Source organism: Meleagris gallopavo, chromosome 7 (assembly GCF_905368555.1).
Source record: "Meleagris gallopavo chromosome 7, MGAL_WU_HG_1.1, whole genome shotgun sequence".
In the NCBI taxonomy this organism is placed as follows: Eukaryota; Metazoa; Chordata; class Aves; order Galliformes; family Phasianidae; genus Meleagris; species Meleagris gallopavo.
In genome coordinates, this window is record NC_139410.1 from 10,670,875 (window position 1) to 10,692,050 (window position 21,176).

The following is a 21,176-nucleotide window of genomic DNA, read 5'->3' on the forward strand; positions in this document are numbered from 1 at the left end:
GTATGTAAGCTTGTTAGCTTCTAATACATAGTTAGCCATGGAAAAAAGGTAGTTTTAATGTATTTTGATATGTGATAATTCTCAGTAAAATCACGGATTTCACTTTTGCAGAAATTAGTGGCTTCAGCTTTAAACCTTCAGTCCAACAAGGTTATGTGTCACACAAAACGTGTTGGTGGAGCATTTGGTGGGAAGATAACTAAGCCTTCATTCTTTGCTGTAATTGCAGCAGTGGCAGCCAACAAGTAAGTTGATCTAACTAAATAAAACGAATGATTTAACTAAATCAAATTAGAAATTATGAGACTGAAACAGAAAGAAGCTTTGAACCTGAACCCTGTTTGGGGTGTTGGCTTAAGACATGCTCTTGCTTATCTTTCCATATCAGTAAATCTTGGATAGAAGGTTGAAAATTATCTTGAATTCTGTCAATAGAATTCACTAACTATCCATCTGACAGTGGAAAAAAAGCCTTCATGCAGTTTTTCCTAGGGCTCATCTCCACAAATCCCAACAAACCAGGCCTTTCTCAGGTATAGTGGATTGAATTTCCATTCTACGTATTTAGTGAAAGTGTTTTTTATCCTGAAATCCTTGTTAGGATTTATTAGATATGCTCACCTCAGCTCTTTGTGCCACAGGTTTTCACTACTCAAGTGTCCTTGCCATGTCATGTGTGCACTTCTTGCACCGCCCAGTTTAAAACACTAAAGGAAAGTCATAAAACACTAAAGAAAAGTCATTGGAAAGCTCTGTTCCTCTACCTTGTCTCTGTAGCAGAAAATCTACATTTTATCTGCTGAATTAGCATTAATAGTATCAGCAGGCATGGTCAATAAAATGATGGTCAATAAGAAACTAAAACATAGAATGGATTGTTTTGCAGCTGCCACTGGGAGTTTGGCCATATAAATACAATGTCTTTCAATCTTCTTAGATAAACTGTAATTAAAGATGACTTATGTTTACTTTAGGACCGGGCGCCCAGTCCGCTTTGCCCTTGAAAGAGACATGGACATGTTAATCACTGGTGGACGTCATCCTTTCTTTGGAAAATATAAAGTGAGTGACAGGAGAGATTATTTTTCTCAGTTAATTTCAGCTGGGATAAATTAGCATCTTTTTATTGACTGGCAAGAGGCAGCAAGAAACAAACTCCACCTCTTCTGAAATACTGACCTAGCACCAGTCTTGCCTCAGTCCTAAAAAAAATCCTGACTAATACTATGAATAAAAACAACAGCTATCCTCGTAATCCTACAGTCCAAACAATATCCAGTAATAAGCAAAACTATCCATCCCTTTTCTTTCAAAACACTGCTAACATCAGCCCTACCACATCCTCATTTGAAAAGTACTTAGATCAGAATTGAATAAAAGCCACTTCTGAGAAATGAAGCCAGCTCTTCAGCTCAATGGAAAGTTCAACTAGTAGGAAAACTCTTCCTTTTGACTCTTTTTAAATCCTTAACATTAAGCATAACTGAGTAAATGAAGCCATCTAGGCAACTGCTGTTAGCAAGTGCAAAACCCCTCTTTTAGTTATTGGTGTATGATTTGAGGACACTAAAACCCTCCAGGACAGGGCTTATGAATCAGTATGGTTTGGATAAAGAAGGTCCAAGGAGTTTCTTTCCTACTGATTCTTAGATGAGGGGGGTGTATTTTTTATTTTCTTTATTTCTGAGAGAGACGAGGTGTTATTTTTCATTTGCTGAAGATATTGCTTTCAAAGATGGTATTGGTTATGTTTAGACTTGGTTTAGAACTGGCTTGGGAAAAGAAAAGAGGAAGGTTTCATATTTTTGTTAGATCTTGTATTAACCGTGGAAGAAGAATGGAACTGAGACTGACAGATGTCAATAGCATACATATTTCATACTCTTCTAGGTATCTGTTATCTAATTATAATAGAAACTAGGATTAAAAAAAACACGTGTTGAGGGGTAGGATTTGGGGAAAAGGGGTTAAGCACTTGGTTTCCTGACATAACTTTGATGCATGGACTTTCTAATGCATGTACTTCAGGAAGCAAGATGAGGGCTAGTCCTGATGAGGAAATAGGTGCTGTAGCAAAAATTGGTCATCTTTCTTCTTGACTTATAATTAGCTTTGCTGAAGGTAAAAAGTGCCTCAGTATTTCTAAGACCAGAATTTGGATAAGGATTTTAATAAAATTTGTGATTTCTTGTATTTCCATGAAAGCCTTGAAGTACTATGATAGCTCTCTTAGAAAAGCAGCATTTTATGTTTTATTTAACTTTAGTTACCTTTTAATGAGAATTGCCATTATAGGGTTAGACTTGTATTAGGGAATACATGTATACCCTTTGGGAAGTAAAAGCCAGAGAACTATGGCTTCTTCTGAATCTTATGTGGGTATTTAAGCTATGATGAGTACTGGGTCATGCCTTATATTTGGTGTGCATTTCAAACTTTTGATTATCAAGTCACCCATCAGTAATCATGCCATGTAAGACTTTCATGAACCTAGAATAATTATCAATATTGGATGGGATGTGTGCTTTAGATGTAATTTTGAAGCAAACGTTCTTTGCTTAGGAGTTAAGGCTATTTTTACAATTGTAACAGTTGGGATTCACAAAGAAATTGATGAGAGGAATGTTACTTACAAAATAGGCCCCAAGTTTTGTTGAGGTGATGTTGAAAGGGTTCGTGGTTCATTTCCGCAGGGATCATTCCTAACCAGGGATCTCTGAGATTATGGTTACTGCTAGAGGGGCTGAAATAGATGTAGAGAGCTTATTTTCTATGAGTCTCAAAGTTAGTGCTAGTAGCAAAAGCTTGTGTTTACTTCAGTTTCAGATATTGGTTACCTCTAAGTGTCCCATGTAGGGTGTTAGAACCAGGGCTAAACCATAAGGAAAAGAGATAACCGAGAGTTCATTTTTCTGCTGCTGAATCTTGAATGGCGCTCAGTACTTAGGTATAGCCTTAGAGCAGAAGAAACCACTGATTAATCATATTGACTCTGGTGCACTTATTCAGTAACTAACTATCTTGAAGCTAAAACAAATATTGTGATTTATGACCAATATTATGTTTTTTGATAAAAAAGGAAGAATAATTATACTTCTCACTGAATTTTCAAGAGCTTCCACAGACACAGAGTTCATATTTTATTTTGATGTAGTTATAACTTCCCTGTTCTTTCCTAAAATTGGGATAGTGGGAACAAGTTAGAAGGAGTAGGAATGTTGACCTTGATCTCTCAAATCCTAAATCTAACATTAGCCCTACCTTTTGTTTTACCTAATTGCAAGAACTGCCCAAACTGCATGAAACTACAGGAATTGCTTAACTATGTTGAGCAAACAGGACTTGCTGCATTGGTCCCATCTCTTATCTTACCCTTGCAGCTAAGCAGAATTTAACCAGCAACAACATTCATTTTCCTATTCTTAATCCTGGTGGAGCTGCTTCACTTCCATCAGTTAAGAATTTGATCTGTAGTTATTTTAAAGTTTTCTGTAATTTTTCCCATTTAAATATTACAAGATAAACTAAATATAGACCCCCTTTTTTTTTAGAGAAGAAACCAAAACTAAAATTAAATTTAATGTATGTTTCTGAACATCTGATACGCCAGATATATGCACTATTTGCTCACTTTATTTTATTGTTTAGGCAATGAAATCATCAGAATGGAAGATGATTACAAAAGAAATTCTTCAGGAAATAGAATAAGCAGAATCATAATTAGTATTTTTTTTTTAGTGATCTCGTCATCTTCGTTCTAGTGTCTCTTCAAATGGAAAATAGGGGTGAACAGTTTTTTCAGATTCTGCATGAGTAAGAGGATGGTCAGTGGCTAGGTGGGAGAATAGTTTTCTAGGAAACTAAGGCATTCTGATAATTTATAGCTTTTATGTGCTATTTTGCTCTTGGTTTGACTATTTAGATCCAAGTATGTACCATCTGATAAACAGAAATCCACAAAGGCTTTTTTTTTTTTTCCAATTCAGTGGAAAGAAATCCCATTGCGTTCTGTATTCTGAACCTCAAGCTGTATTTGTTAAGTGGTTAGCTTATTTCTAAAGAGAAGTTCGAAATACATCAGAGGAAAGACCAGTAATGTATTGGTTGCAATATTACAGGTCGGATTCATGAAGAATGGTAGAATAATGGCCGCGGATTTTCAATGCTATATAAATGGTGGCTGTACAAAAGATGAATCTGAGTTGGTAAGTCCTCCTTCACTGATACTACACGCACAGGCTAAACTGGTCACAAAAAGAAAATAACAGCTCTTTGTTCCAATTTATTTCTCTTAAGAATATGCCTGTTCTTGCTAAGTGCAACTCTTGCCTGCGTAAAGTAGAAGTGCAGTCATTAAGGCAGTGCAGTAGTTCTTAGCAGGTGATATTAGACATTGAAAATTTAGATTTCAGAAAATTTGGGACATAAAAAAAATCAGATCTGTTGAATGAGGACAGAGATGCAAGAAGTTTTATTTGGTACCCAATTATCATAAAATTATTCACTGATTTTCCCCAAATTGAAAATCTGCTTTTTTCCCCCCAGTAATGTTTTTCATGCTATTCTAATTCCTATGACCTAAATAGAGTTTATATACATCAATGTAAAAACAGCAGAGAACAGTACACCTAAGTATAGTACTGCTCCACCTTAAAGCAATTGCATCTCATTGATCTCTTGAGAGTCTTTCACCATTTTCTTTAAAGGAAATTGAACCATTTAAATCTGTATAATTTCTTATTACAGGTGATTGAGTATATTGTGCTGAAAGTGGACAATGCATATAATATCCCTAATCTCCGAGTCAGGGGCCATGCCTGCAAGACTAATTTGCCTTCTAATACTGCCTTTCGAGGATTTGGGTTTCCTCAGGCAGGTCTGTTTGTGGAGACCTGTATTGTGGCTGTGGCAACCAAGACTGGACTACCACATGAGAAGGTAAAACAACTAAGACTGCCAAATAAAATATGTAATAAAAAGAATTCTAGAATCTTGACTTTTGGAAGCTCCTCATTCTTAAGTCAGTTCTTATAGGACCAGATCTACCAACTTTACCTGGGTTGAATGGTACATTATCCAAGACCTATTCTTCCATGGAACAATACTTGATGTAGCAGAGGTGACAGTGGACAAAACTGGCCCAGGATGATTGCTGTTGATGATTGCTGTTAGTATGTCCTACTTCAATCAAAATAGCATAATCTCTTTCATTCTGTGACCAGTTTCTTACCAATTTGTGTACATTCAGCTGTCACCTGAAGCTCAGTTTGTCAGAACTTCATTCTATCATCTATCACCAGTCTAGTTAGCTGGATCCTGTCAGCTAAGTCACTGGGCTGTGATGCCACTTCTCTCTTCTCCCCCCTGAAGAGGCAGTTTCCCAACATTTTTCTCCAGTCTGTGATAGGCCTTTCCTTATACATTGCTCAGCCTGGTGCAACCTTTTCCTTTTTTACATGTACTTGTGTAACAAAACTGTGGTTCATAAATAACTTTCCTTCCGTAGGATGCAAACCATCATGTCTTTTCCTTATTTCTTTGAATCTCTTTTCTGTCCCATTTGCTTTATGTCCTTTTTCACATACCAGGAGAGGATTCAGGCATAGCTTTAAAGACCACTTTTTTAACCTTAGCTTCTGCTCTCACTTATCCATCTGCTTATCTCCCAGCCCACACTTGTTCCACACTTTTGATTTCCTCATGTCAACTTAAAGCAGCGCTAGACAAGGCATAATGGTTTTCTTATGTGCCATGAATTTTCTCTCCCCACTTTTAAAAGTCTTCCTGAGATTTACTGGGTGTCCACTGTAATCTTGTTCACCACCATTGACGTTTTCACTTACTCTGTGTTGTTCTGCCATTTTTGTCTAGTCTTATTTACAATCTGAATTTACCAGCTGTCTTTGCCTTGAGTAGTCTTGTCATGTGAACAATCCATTGGCACTACTGAAGTTCACTGACATTTTACTTGATTGAACAGAACAGAACACTTAGGTAGTGATTTTCTTACAGAAACTGATATAATATTACATTCAAGATAGTTAAATATTAATTATATTACTATATCGCTATAGGGCATGCCATTATGTAATGTGTAACATGTCATTACATTATAAAACCACATTTATTTTCAGCACTTTATAGATTCGTTTGCTATTTAGGTTAGGGAAATAAACATGTACAAAGGAGTTAACCGAACAGCCTTCGAAGAAGAATTTGATGCAGAGAATCTGTGGAAATGTTGGAAAGAATGTTTGGTTAAGTCTGACTACCACAGCCGGAACGCAAAGGTGGAAGAGTTTAACAAGAAGAATTACTGGAAAAAGAAAGGGATTGCCATCATTCCCATGAAATTTTCTGTTGGATTTAATGCAACCTATTTTCATCAGGTAACTCTCTCAAAATGGTGCTTTTGTTGTCTCAGATCTCTATATTTCTCCACAGAGAAGTGTAGTCTGGACAGGCAGGCATGAGAGAGGAAGGGAAAATTATTCTTACTTGCTAGGGTGACACAAAGTATCATCTGCTGAGGTATACTCACTTTCAGAAAGAATATCACTGTACCCAACTGACCACTTCAGAAATGTTAGCTCCATATGAGACTGTCACCTCACAGAATCCGAGTCTCAGATTCCCAGCTTGCTATACTTACCCAGCAAAAAGTTAAATAATTCACTGTCAAAATGTGGAACTTCAGATTGGTTCCTAGTGAGGGAAATGCTCACTCCTCCAGTTCAGATAGCCCCAGCTATGTGATAAGTTAGCTTGCTGTTGGAATTTCTTATGGCTCAAGATGGGAAAATTTTACACATTTGTATTTTTCTGGTGGTGATAGTGGTGTGTTATTTTTTTATTTTTTTTTTTTTTTTGTGTGTGTGTGTGCGTGGTTTTGTTTTGTTTTTGGCATGTTTGTTTGTTTGTTTTTAATTCATACCCTGAACCCCTCTCAAGTAGGTTCCAGGTTAAATGAACAAATACTGTGATTTGTTTATGGAGGTGCAGTGCATGAAAAAGTAAATGCGTGTTGTTCATATCTGTGTTGTTTGCTGCATCTCATGATTGTTTCTGGACAAATTTGTAGATTAAGTGTTTAAAGAGAGATTCGTGTATTTCTTTCAATAACATTCTCATGGTAAGCACTGAACCTAGAGATCACAGTTCATTTAATACAAAGATCAGTAAAAGGCATAAAGAACAATTACAGTTCATCAAACCATTCAAAGTAAAGGTCAGGCGTTGTGCTGATTGAAGGTCTAGATTTAAATCATAGAGAATAGGTTTATTGTTTGCTGTGGTCTGACTGACATTAGCAAAATGTTACCTGATTGCAAATGTCACAAGTTGATACCAAAGAGATCACGTGACCATTGTTTCTCAATATAAAACTAATAATGTGAAAAAAAAAAAAAAAAAAGTTTTGGAGGCACTGTATTTCATAACACCTCTCAGGCTCTGCTGTTTGCTCTCTAACTGCCGGGAGCTGTTTGCATGCTGCCAAATGCAATTTTGCAGAATTTCTCTTTCCTATCCAATTATTCCTTCATAAGAGTGAGTGGCTTGTGTGATTTCTTTCATCATGACTCCTTTGAAAGTTCTTTGTTTGTGTGGATCTGGGGCTTCACATACAACTGGAGCCAGTATATTTATGTTCTCAGTTTCACAAGGAAACAGATACAATTTTCTGTAATATGAACAAATTACTGTGAACCCTACAGAACTCCTATTAGTAACTGCTAGCTCACTTAGAACCACCCTGCTCTTGAGTGGTGAAATTTATTGTCAGACTACTGGAGAATTTATCCTTGTTCTTGGTAATATACTGATTCTTGTGAAATAAATCTTTCTTTGCCTTGTTCTCCTTCTTATGCACCTTCTTGTTTCAGTACAGTAAGAGAATTACCACATTTCCATATCTTGTTTCAGTACAGTAAGAGAATTACCACATTTCCATATCTTTCCTTTAGGCTGGTGCTCTTGTCCATATCTACTTAGATGGGTCTGTACTAGTCACTCATGGTGGCATTGAACTTGGACAGGGAATTCATACTAAGATGTTACAGGTAAGTAAGAGTTACCATCTGAGAGTAAATGCAACAACGTAACTGAGCCAAAAAGATGAATGGCACTCAGATGTGCAACAAATTTTGTTTCAGTAAGAAAGCTAGGTTTAACTTTGAGTTGTTGCTTCAGAGTTACTGATGAAAACAAATCTTGGGAAAAATATAAGCTATAATCAATGTAATCTTTCAAGGTGAGGATAGTAGCTGAACATCTTTGTGATATTCCTCACTGATACCACGATCACTAAGGCACAGAGAGAACATGCAAAAAGGATTCAACAGTTTTTGCAGAAGAAGCTAAACTGCTGAGAAATTGTAACTTTGCAACTGATGGCAGCATCAGTCCATTTTTATGCATTCAGGTGCAAACAGTGATACACAAAACCATGTGCTAAATAGTTACTTTTGGAGTGAGAATGAGACCATTCCTTCAAAATGAGTTGAATGATATCAAAATGTTAGAATGCTGAGAAACACTGAAGTGTGAAAACAAACAAAGAAAGCTGTTTGAAATGAGATAGAAAGGAAAATATAAAAAGAAGATTTGAAAATCCATGAGGGTTAATGATTTATTGTTAAATCTTGGTTGAAATATATATATAAACTAAAACCTGATTAAATAGAGCATTTAATTTATGGCAAAACATATGGTATTGTATTATTTTATTCTATCTTCTAGTATCTGAATTTATTAATAAATTATTTGTATTACAGAATAATTGCTAAAGAAGACTTCAGAATTGTCCTACTTACAGCATTACTTTGAATTAGGTCATTTATCTGTGTGCATATAGAGAGAGACATGAATGACAATGCCTTATTTTTCCTAATTTGAGACTGTCTCTTCAAGTAGGACTGGATATTTTTTTATTTAATTTTATTACAGATTGCCAGCCATGAACTGAAGATACCACTGTCATATATACACTTCTGTGAAACAAGCTCAACAACTGTACCTAATGGCAAATACACAGCGGGATCAGTTGGGACAGAAATCAATGCAAGAGCAGTACAGGTTAGACTTACTACTATTTTTTCTCGTGATCATCCGTTCTGTTAAATAATGAATTCCCTTTGACAATTCATAATTTCATCTTTATTTTTGAGCAGCTTTCAAAAAGCATCAGTTCTTTTATCTCAAAGCTTCTGTTGCTAGTTTAATTTATATGCACAGTTTAGAGTAAGGCAAATCATAGAACACTGTTAAGAAGAGTAGCTTTAAAGCTTTACTGTATCAGATATACAAACTTCAGTTTTTCTCAGGTTTAATCTAGAAAAAAATATGGATTTTCAATTTATTCTGAACATGTGAACAAAATTTAAGGGAAAATTTATCGTAAGATACACATTAGGCACTTTTTACATAGTGCCTAAATTAATTTAAATTTAAATTTAAATCAATCACTCTTATCCACTTAGATACTTTGGGATCAATTCTTCTTTCATTTATTTCTAAAGAAATCATTCACACTGGTAGGTCTAGTGAATCAAGACAGAAGGGGAATCAGGTCCTCTGTCTTCTCTTTGTTTATGGTTTCAACAGCTGCCTAGTGTGTGAACAAGTGCTGCTTTGTAGCTGGCTGTTAGCAAAGGAAAGAAATTGTAACTAAATGAAGAGGATTCTGAACTACAGAATGAATTTGCTAATCCAAATCAGCCTTTCTTTGAGCAATTATCAAGTGAGAATAAAAACAGAACGTGTTGAAGGAGCATTTAACAAACTAACTTTACCAGGAAAGCACTTGTATTTCTTTGAAAACACCAGATAGATTTGATTTTCTGGTGCTTAACTTCTTCTCTAGGATGCTTGTCAAATCCTTTGGAAGCGTCTGGACCCTATCAGAAGAAAGAATCCTAAAGGCAAATGGGAAGACTGGGTAAGTGTCTCTCTTTGTTTCTTGCTATTAAATTATGATGAAATACATCATACAGTGGACACCCGCACACCCAGTGTGACAGTGCTCTGGAGAGAGAAAGGAGCCTCTCTGCAAAGTAAACTGGAAGAGAGAGAAGAAACTGTGGTGAGAGAGAAGAAAAGCAAGTGGTGTAACACAATGCCCTAGTAAACCTGGCCAGCTTTAGATCGTCTTTTGCAGTGTGTCCCTTCCTAAAGACCTGTTTAGGACACTAGGAAATGTAAAACTTTTACTTAGGCTTCCATTTTCTTTAAATGATTTTTTAAAGTTTCATTTTTTCTTTAAATATGATAAAGAATATCAGAAAGATTTTTAAAGTTTTCTCTCTAGTAATAAGTATGCCTTTTGCAGATCAGTGAAGCTCACAAGAAGAGCATCAGCCTTTCAGCGACTGGCTATTTCAAGTAAGGAAAGCTGTTAGTCTTTTAATCTCTTGTCATCAGAGATGCCATTTTGGCAATATGTTACGGACAGGATAAAACTGTCCCCACTCAGCCTTCTCAAGGCCATATCAGATGCAGCACACAAACCACGAGGAAGTTGCCTGGGTCAAACTGCATTGTTTACACAACAGGAAATCATCTTTTCAACCTTGGCTAGCTATGCAAGGATATAAAAGATTTGAAGGTGGGTGCACAGGGTCTTCTCCAAGGCCAACTACAGTAGAATACAGGAAACAAGGATTTGACTTGATGACTGTAATGTTCTTAGTCTCCCAAAGTATTCAGTGCAACAGATATTTATCAGTGTACAATACCCCAGATTGTCTTTGACTGTGAGGACCTATGAAAATAGGTCATTTAGGGAGTTTACTTCTCATGTTAAATGGTTCCCATAGTGATCTCAACAAGCATTATTCATGAGAATGAGGATAGTGGAAGGAGGGTGTCTTGACCAAATTCATATTATCTGAGGGATGTTTTTGTTTCCTCTAGAGGATATGAGACAAACATGAACTGGGAAACAAAGAAAGGCCATGCATTCCCATATTTTCTCTATGGAGCTGCCTGTTCTGAAGTAGAAATTGACTGCCTTACAGGAGCACACAAGGTAATGGTCACTATCATTACATTTGTGAGACTTTTTTTCACTCTTGCTCTTTTGACTAAGAATAGAGAAACAGCAAGACAATAAATGGCTACAGAATCCTTTATAATTTGTTCATCCTATTCTTTGATAAAATCTGTTGTTAAAAGATGAATAAGGAAGTATATGAGAACAGCATAAAATAAAAAAGATCTAATGTTTCCATTATCTGTGATAGCTTTGAAATTCAATTAGACCCCGTGGACATCTTCCTGCAAGTTAGCTTTTCAGTAGCACAAGTCCAAATCATTAGTTACAGCCCATTTTTAACAGAGCTACATTTAAAACAGGAAAAGTCACTATCACATAATGTGACCTGTTGCAGTGAGTATTTAGCCCATGGACAGCTTTCAGCAGGTTGATATGGAGCCACAGTCCAATGTCTTCATGGCTACATTACATATCTATAATGAGTGAAACTATATATTGCTTAGCATCCCTTTGCTGTTGTGTATTTTAAATATAACTTTATAACAACTTTTATTTGTTTAACAGAACATTAGGACAGACATTGTGATGGATGCCTCTTTTAGCATAAATCCAGCTATAGATATAGGACAGGTATGTTCTTTTACAGTTTTGCTTTTTATCAAATATTAGTGCACATCCCTCTTTATATGTAAAAGATTGCTTCTACTGGTTATCTTAATGTCCACCAAAGCCTAAGACATGCTATGCATTAGTGATCAAGGAGGCTGGACTAAATAGATGTAGTGCTTCTTTTTATTTGCAGCTACAAAAAATACTAGGTTAAGTTTCCTATATCTTATGTTTTCTTATATTTGAGAAGTGTTAAGAGAAGGAGAACCATCAGACCTCATTTGGAAATGTGTTGTAGGATTAGCACCTTGAACCAACTTGTGACTTTTTCCTGATCAGTTTACTCTACCCTGGAATTATTGACAGAGGGCTAAATCTCAGCCACCTGCAGGGTACTGCTGACTTCAACTTCATGGAAAAAGTTGTGGACATGGAGCAGATCTTTCTTGAAAGGTCCCATATCCATAGCCTTATGGATTCAACTATCTAACCTGCAAATAAACTGAATAACAAAATATAAACTGAATAACAAAAGCAGTGACACTAATAGTTTGTAAATAAGAAAGTAGTGGTGAACTCAGAAATGTAAAAAAAAATAGTTGTCGTTTCTTTGCAGAATCAAAGAAAACACTGCTAAGAATCTGACTTAAATTTAAAAAACCTTTCACATCCTGTTCGTTTATCCTATTACAGGCTCATCCTTGTATATGTGTTCTTTGTCTAAATGATTACTCTCATTCTGCACATTCAAGGATTATCAAATATATCAAATAATTATTTCCTAGCAGTTCAGTGCTATGTTCATCTTGCACCAGTGTTTATTTATATCAAGTACTGTGATGGCCTAGAGGTCTCCTCAACAGTTGTTCTCTCCTACTTTAGGTTGGCTTTCTTTGTGGCTTTCTCTTCATATCCAATTTATCAGCTATTTGTGTCTGACAGATTGTTTCTCTATAATGAATTCTTTAGCTATCCACAAATCTTTATAAGAAAATAACAGACTGGGCATATTATTTATGTCATAGACCGTGAACAAATATCTCCTCATGGCATTCCTGTGAACAATAAGCTTTAAGTCAATAGATTTCACTCAACTCAGTTTTGCCAAAGCAAATCAGAGGTAACTGCACTAGTTATGGTGAATTTAGCCAGGAATAAGAAAGAGTAGAACTTGAGCCAATGAAAATATTTGTGTAAGTCAGAGGAGGACACATTGGTCCTATTTCAGTCTACTTTGGCTAACTTCTAATTTTGGAAGGAAAGATTCCAGTTTATGTGTAATCTCAGAAGGCCTAATTTGGTGTATGTTTTTGTCTTTTTAAAATGCCTGAATGAGTTATAGGTGTTTAACTTTTTTTTCTTTGTTCAGATTGAAGGGGCCTTCATTCAGGGGGTTGGTCTTTACACATTAGAAGAAATCTACTTTTCCCCAGAAGGAGAGCAGCTCACTCTTAGCCCAGATACATACAAGATCCCTGCGGTTTGTGACATTCCTGAGCAATTCCATGTCTATTTACTGCCAAATTCATGCAACTCAATTGCTATCTATTCTTCCAAGGTAGGTATACCAAACCTTGTTTGCAAGAAACAAGACAATTCTGCTGCAGAACCTTCAGTGGCTGTATAGTATGGTAGATGCTTTTTTTCCTTTAAGCAAGTCCACTTTCAGATTTGGTGCTTAAAAATTATCTAAATGATGAAGTACTGTTTTTCTGAGCTTTTTTTCCATTTTTCTCCTATGATTTATTGGCATTACAGTAGCACTTAAACACCCTAATCAAAATTGAAAACCTTTTTTGTTCCTTGTTGTTGTGCAATGCATTGAAAGCAAAAGAATCCATCCTGAAAAATTTAAAGTGCTTAACAAGAGAAAGGATGGAAGAAGGAAATACTATGATCCTTTTAAAAGTGGAGAAGTCCTGAGATGAGAGGTTAAATGACTTTCTAGAATCATATGGAAAATCTGTCATAGATATGGGAACAGAGCCTAGTTCTTCCATTAGGCATTGCAGAGCACCTGCCTTTGTGTTTTAATCCAGTTTGTAGCCTCAAAACAAAAGCATTTAAAATAAAAGGGGAAATTGGAGGAGGCCTCTGGCTACTGAAAGACAGGAGTGCCCACTGTTACAGCCTTGAATCTAGAGCAGATATGACAAAGGAATTGGAATTTCCAGAAGGAAGTCCACTCCAGATGCTTATATTCTTACCTGGCATAAACGGGTAAACAAACTGTTCCACATGAAGAAAACAGATAGAGACAAAGAACACAATATCAGGCATAGATGGCACAGACTTTATCTGTGCAGGAGGAAGCTAAAGGGGGCTTTATTCGTCAGTATGACCACTTGAATATAGAACAAGTAGTTTATGTGAGCAGTTGTAAGTTATTTCATGGCTTTATAATGTGACAACTGAAGTTACACCATAAAGCTTTTTTGATAGTATAGCTATACTGTAAGCTTTAAAATGGTCCTCACTAGCCAAATACTGGACCTCAATATTTTTCTAAACTGAAAGCACTGAGATATGAGTAAAGCTGCTGAATGTGTATATGCTGAACTTGACCAAATACAAAGCTAGTGCGAGTCAGTGTAGTTTGGATAACTACAGTGAATATACAATTATTCAACTCTGCTGTTAGTTTTTAAGCCCATCTCTCCAGCTGTCTCTCTCCTCTACCAGGGCGTGGGTGAGGCTGGATTCTTCCTGGGCAGTTCAGTGTTTTTTGCAATACGTGATGCAGTGGCTGCTGTACGGAAAGAAAGAGGGCTACCTCTGGACTTCACACTGAACAGCCCCTTGACCGTTGAGCGGATTCGTATGGCCTGTGATGATATCTTTACTAAGATGGTAACAGTATTTTCATTCCTTTTGTGAGCTAGCTACCTCCTCAGTACTCCTCTTTAACCTGGATAGACATAGGGCACATAGTCTGATCAGTGCCAGAGCCAAATCTCTATTCTTCAGCATGCCACAATTAGCAGAGTTATGCATTTTATTTCATCAGTGACACTTTTCTCAGCTGTAATATGAATGAGTGGCCAGAGTTAGCAACACTCCAGAGCTCTGAAGTATCTGTCCCTTTTCCTCAGAAGCAAAAACTCCAATGTAATTAATTTAAGCGTCCTTTAAAATACTTCTGAGATTATGGTATGAGTTTGTCTTTAGTGCCACTTAATTTGCATCTCTATGAGGAAATATGACTATGTCTAGACACAGAGTAGGTATGCTTCATCACTAGTTCAAAGCTCCCAATCTACGCTAGTTCCACTCTGAGCCTTGTACCCCAGTTTCCTACCTTTCATCCTTAAAAAAAAGGAAGACAGAAATATGGGCTGATATGCATTCAGGTCTTGTAATAACATGGAGTTAGAATATAGACTAACTGCACAAGAACACTCCCAAATACAACATTTGAGTTCTAGGTATGGTTTCATGCAAGCAACATCAGTGACAGTGGCACACAGAGAATCTGAGGGTGCAGATTTAAAGTGTTCACTGCAGAGGCCTGAACTGTCTAGGTCCCTGTTACATCATATAAGCTCATTCTCTGTGTCATGATCTGATATGTATTCCTGATTTTCTGCCTATCTCAGGTACTATAATTTCTTGTAGATTTGATGTCTAGGATTGAGAACTATAGAGCTTCTCAGTCTGCAACTGCAATATAAAGCCAGCTCTGGCTGTTTTTGACATAATTTTATCTTCTGATATTTTCTCTAATAGAGCAGGCAACCAAAAGGATTGTCTGTGTATTTCTATCAAAATTTCCTCTAGTCACTGAAATTACTTGGATAACCATCTATGTTCTCTGCTTTCTTTCCAGAGTGGGAACTTTAATCCACCCTTCTTGTATCTTGCCCTTCTCTCACTAGGAGTTGGCAGAACAGAGCAGTAGCTGTTGGAGTGTGCTTCTTTTTGTAAGACTGAGGCAGGAACTAATTTAAAATCCCCTGTCTGTCCAAGTCAATGATGATCATACACAAAAAAAAATTATTCACAGAGGAGAAAAGTGCCACATTGTTTTCTGACTTAATAGTTTTAGGCCACTTCAGCAGGTTTTCCAAGTGTTGTGTAATACGTTGTCACTTGCCCCAAATTTCTGTTTATTTATAAGTTGAAGAAAAAAAAAAAAAAGGAATAAAAAAAAAATTGAAAGGAATAAAGCATGGGAACAATGATGAGATTAATAGCAAAGGTTTTGCGGCCATTATCACCACAGTCTGTGTCCAGTCAGAAAGTGAACTAGATGAATATCTTGCAGACAGGGAAATAGGGAAATATCAGACCAGACTGTGCTACGATACTTTAATTTAGCATTCAACTTAAATTACTGCCCTGTTGAGAACAAGAGCTCTGCTGTATTTTGACCCAAGTTATTTTTTGGTGGATCTGAGGAGCCAAAAGTCCTTAGTCTGTGCAGAACATCAGGGACACATTTCTGGTATAAAATCTAAACAGGGCTGCTTTCAGATCTTCTCTGGGTATCTGCAAATCTTCTAGTATTCCAGAAATCACACACTATTTCCAATACAGTTTTCAAGTTAAAAAAAAGAGGTACCGCGCACTAAGACAATATTTCAATGTTGGAAATCTAATCAGAAGCCCCAGAAAGCTGGGTTTGAACAACTGTGTTCTAACATAGGCTGCAAATTTCTCTATGAAAAGGGACAGAAGTTGGCTTAGGCAAACCTGCAGTCTGCTATCTCTTTCAATGGCAGCCAGCTGGAGACATTCTGACCTCGTCCTGACCAGAAGTTGGAACTGTGAATTCCATATCCATTCACTTCTGCTTCCTTCTGCACAATACACAGTGATCAAGTATTTCACATTGATAGAATTTCTCATATTAATAGAAATCATAACCACAATCAAGAACCTTTGTCATCTAGGTGTTGTGGGTACACTTGTTAACTACTAAGAGTTTAAATAAAGGTGACCTTTCTATCTTGTCATCAGGAGTTGACATTCTATCTCTGCCCTCTGAAATTTAGGATTTCCTTGCAGACTTCATGGCCTCTAGGACTTAATGCAGTTACATTAAACCATGTTGTACAACTGAACTTCATATATCAGTTCCTCTTATAAGTAACCTGAAACTTTCAGGCAATGAGCTCACCTGTGTTATAGAGAGATGTCCTTAACTGTTCACAGTTGACTAGAGGCAAGTTGGTCGATTTCACAAATCTTTATTATGTGAAAAAGGGTGAATTTGTTCATGCAATGACATTGAAACGGATGAAAAGGAACACGCATTTGTGAATTACATAAGGTTTTCTTTCCACTTAGCAAAATTATGTTTTCTTTACATTCTTTCAGATTCCGAAAGATAAACCTGGAACCTATAAGCCATGGGCCATTGATATATCCTAAGTATGGAATAACCAGGTGGTATTTTCAGGAACTTACTGACTGAAAGAAAGCATTCCTGCAAGAAAGAAGTATAATTGTATGTAGTTGTACAACAAAGTTTAAGTATCAGCCCTAATGTACTGCCAACTAAGACACCTCACATTTTGAAAAATATATTTCTTTATGAACTGAGTTGTTCTCCATGCTGGAATAATTCTGGAGTTACTCCATGAACTTTGAAGAATTTGCATGCAATTTTGAAAATATCTGCAATAAATCAGTTAGATACTGTACAAGATAGTGACAGACATGCATCGATACTGAAGCAGAACCAAGATTCTAAGAGTACATACTACCAAATATTTTCTAGACAATGATATTTACCATGGTAACCACAGTAATAATCCAGTATAATTTTCTACTTCCTGACAACCCATCTCAGGTCTACTCCATACCCATTAGATCTCTCTGAACCACTACTGACTTTGACCTCTCAGAGCTGGAATAAAAGCACTGCTATTTGCTGCACTGCCAGCGTTCACTCCACCTCTCCTTTGCCTTATCCAGTTTTGCTCCCTCTTTCCAGTGAAAAGGTGAAGTAGGTCACAACCGATGCATTCATCTGTAGGTGAACTGAGAGCATGAGGTACAGGTGTTCTATTTCAGATAAAAGGACTGAACTCTTACTAATTCTGAAATATTTGGTTTTGAAATGGGGTCACTCCTTGCAATAATAAGTAGATATTGAGTAGCAGACATGGAGCAGGTGACTGAGCTGAAAAATATGGAGAGGAGCAGGGCTAAGAGGGAACAATGGCAATAGAGCAGTTTGTCATTAAAACCAGGTGTGTCAGCTCACTGTTTTACTCATCTTGCCAAACATTATGAATGCTGTGACATACGTGCTATAAAGGAGGTTTTAAAATGATGTCGTGACAGTTATATGAATCTTGATGGAGTACGTTCTCAGGAGGAGAGGACACTGAAAAGCAAGTTCAAAGGTGCTTCAGAGAAAACAAAGAAAATGTCTGGGTTAAATTGAGTCAGAACAGATATCCATACAAATGATTATTCAGCTTTCATCTTTGACTGTTCAAATAATGAAAGTAATAGTAGGAACACGTTTAGCAATGTCATTGTTTACTAAAACACTTGCAGAAACTCAAGTTTTATTTCATATCTTGCTCTCAGTTACACAAACACGTCTAAGCTTATTTCATTTATTTTAATGGTGAGTCTGCAGGATTAAATTAGTTAATATAGAAGAGAGAGTGATCAGCACAGAGCATCAAATAAATAATTTTATCTACGTCTGTAGCAGCACAAGAAGATTATATGCTTTTACAAATAAATTAATATTCCAGGTAATTAGAAATTTGATAGCTTATTTTGGTAAATTTTTCATTTTATTCTTTTTTTTTCCTTTTATCTTCCTCTGGATAAATTGTTAGGCACTATAGCTCAGCTGGCAATGTACTTTGCAATCTGAGACTTTCATTAATTCCTGCAGTCAGTTCCTTAATATGTCTGTGTTCTTTTCCTTAAAAATGATATTTTCATAGTTGTGATTTATCTTTTTGGCTTTTAGTTGTGATTTAGACAAATGCTATTATTTTAAAATGAGTATCAAAGCAACCCCTGCCTTGGGTTTAATATGAATGAAAAGTACTTGCAAACTCTATGTCTGAATGTGATATTGCTTGGGGTTTTTTTGGATGATGTGTTTTCTAGATTGCATTGAGCTTTTAACTGGAGTTTTCTTAAATAAGTCTTCAATAAAAGCATACCTGTAGAGCACTGTCCTGCTATTTGTGATGCTGATCTACAACCAGTATTGTTTTGAGGAAAAAAAACAACAGTAACAAATACAATGTGAGAAATGAAATCTGGCTCCTACAGACAGTAAGAATGGTCAGTGTTTGGTCTTACAATTCAAAGTGAGCGATTTGGCAAGCCTCGTGTTTTCCTATCATTGTGGTTTAACCCAGCAGCATCTCAGCACCACACGGTCACTCATTCCACACTCCCGGTGGAATGGGGAAGAGAACTGGGGAGAAAAAATGGCAAAGTAGAACATGTGGATTGAGAACTGTTTTCTAAGGTAGAAAAGGAAGAAAAATAAGGTAATGATATATATTTGTGAAACAAATGATGCACAATGCAATTGCACACCACTCACCAACAGATGCCCAGGCAGTCCCCAAGCAGCGACTGCTCCCCTCGTGAATATAGTTTTTTCCCATAGTGTCATATGGTAGGGAATATCCCTTTGTCCAGCTTAGGTCAACTGCCCCCTCCCAGCTCCTTTTCCCCTTCAGCCCCCTCACTGGTGGGACAATATGGAAAGTTGAAACATCCTTGGCTCTGCACAGCCACTGCTCAGCTACAACTAAAACCCTCGTGTGTTATCAAATTTGTTTTTCTCCCAAAGAAGAAACAAAGCACCACACCTGACACTACCAAGTGAAAAAATAACTCTGTCCTAGCTGAAACCAGGACACCCATTAATCTGCTGCAGTAATGAATTTCATAGTAACAGATAAACTCGAGGGATTTGGTAGTCCTCTTGTCCTAAATCTGTAAAGTAGAGTTGTCTCAATTCCTAAGTACAAGACAGACTTGAAAGATACTATTAGCAGAGTATTTTGCTCAGGCTGTGTGGCAGAAGTCTTGTCTCCATGACCACCAAGGAGCCCTGAGGCACAAGGGAAGGCAGGGGAACCCCAATAACCCAGTGGAAAAAGCAGCTCCTCAGCTTTTACCCTGACTGTTGCTGGGGCTGCCACAAAGGGGCCACCACCTCCACTGGGGACACTCAGCAGAAGAGGGTGTCCAGAGCACTGTCCAGACTGGGGAGGTGGTGTGTAACTTACGGGATGGAGGGAAAATCAACTGGGATCTAGTACTAAACTTACAGTAATTAATGTAATTACTGTGATTTGGTGAGGAACCAAAGGCAGGAAAAGTCGTGTATTTTTTAGGGAGGAACAAGCATAGGAAGAGTGATAAATAGGAAATCCAGGCTGATTGTTAGCACACTTGTCTGGTTGTACCCTGTGTCTGATTAGCACAGTCTGTCCTATCTAGTTAAACTCCATGTCTGACCATTTTTCTGGGTGAAGGACTCCGTTTTGCATATCTGTGTGTGTATAAGTGCCAGAAACTGGGCTCTGACCAACAGGAGAACACGTGGTGCCAAAAACTGGAGCAAGAGAGGGTATGCATATCGATATGATCTCTAGCAAATACCAAGCTATGCTGACCAGCTGATTGAGTGTGACTCTGTATGTGGCTGTATGGGTTGGTGTGTGTGAGGAGAGCTGGGTGCCAGCAACTGGTGTGAGGTTTCAGGCCTTGGGCTCATACCTGTAGGTGCCACCATAGGGGTAGGATCTGGAATGGATAGACCAAATGTTTAAGGCCAGCTACCAGAGGGGTCTGCACTGTATACCTTCAGTACATTTGCCCTGTAGAATGAACAAAACATTGATTTTGTTTCTTTCAAGTTTTACCCTCCTTTTTACATGTGCGGGAGTGTAAATAAGTGAATACCAGGTTGGATGGCAGTGCAATGCCTGTTGTACAGGTAAACACAGACAGTGGAGGGAAAGCACTCCCTCAATTCAAAATATTCGACTGTGTAAAGCAGCAGGATAAGCATAAGTTAACCAGTTGTGCTTGGTGAAAGAATATCACAGATTAAAATTATTCTTTTTCAGGCTTTAAGTGTACTCTTGTAAAATATATAATTCTTAAGCTATTTGCTTACAAATTCATATATGCTTTCTTAAACATATATTCCAGAATAAGGCTTTCAGAGGACCAGCCTCCACTGAAAAATAACATATCTGGTGTGCTCCTCAGATGGAGAGCAACAGATGCAGCTCACTTTGCTGTCCTTTGGTGCTGTCACACAGGCATCTCCTGGCATTCTTTTGAATATTTACAGTTCTTTACTGGACCAAACAAACCATAAGATTCACAGCCAAGGAAATGGTTTGTTAAAAAAAAAAAAAAAAAAAAAAAAAAGGTTGGGAGCAACCTTAATTAAAGCCATGGTTGTTGCAGGTGATCCCATTTTCTCTTTTGTAAAGCATAATGACTTGCTTTATTTGCACACCTGATAACATCTCAAGAGTTTTAGCCAAAGGAACATTATGCTTTACACCTGGTGGAAGTTTGGCAGCTGTGTGAGCTCTGGGTTAATCAGTAGTTTGCCCTT

The 21,176-nt window shown here is 37.2% G+C and overlaps 1 protein-coding gene across 2 annotated transcripts in view; it reads left to right on the plus strand.

Annotated features, from left to right (window-relative positions):
• Window positions 1–18,746, plus strand: part of LOC100549268 (aldehyde oxidase 2-like) — a 45,552-nt gene extending 26,806 nt beyond the window's left edge. The window contains exons 22-35 of one of the 2 annotated variants that reach the window (XM_031554061.2): window positions 112–245; window positions 975–1,062; window positions 4,119–4,205; window positions 4,747–4,938; window positions 6,162–6,389; window positions 7,965–8,060; window positions 8,947–9,075; window positions 9,863–9,937; window positions 10,328–10,380; window positions 10,912–11,026; window positions 11,558–11,623; window positions 12,972–13,160; window positions 14,285–14,452; window positions 16,922–18,746. In XM_031554061.2, the coding sequence (XP_031409921.1) occupies window positions 112–245; window positions 975–1,062; window positions 4,119–4,205; window positions 4,747–4,938; window positions 6,162–6,389; window positions 7,965–8,060; window positions 8,947–9,075; window positions 9,863–9,937; window positions 10,328–10,380; window positions 10,912–11,026; window positions 11,558–11,623; window positions 12,972–13,160; window positions 14,285–14,452; window positions 16,922–16,975 (1,674 nt within the window). In that variant the 3' untranslated portion in view covers window positions 16,976–18,746. 2 annotated transcript variants of the gene reach the window in all.
• The last annotated feature ends 2,430 nt before the right edge of the window (window positions 18,747–21,176 follow it).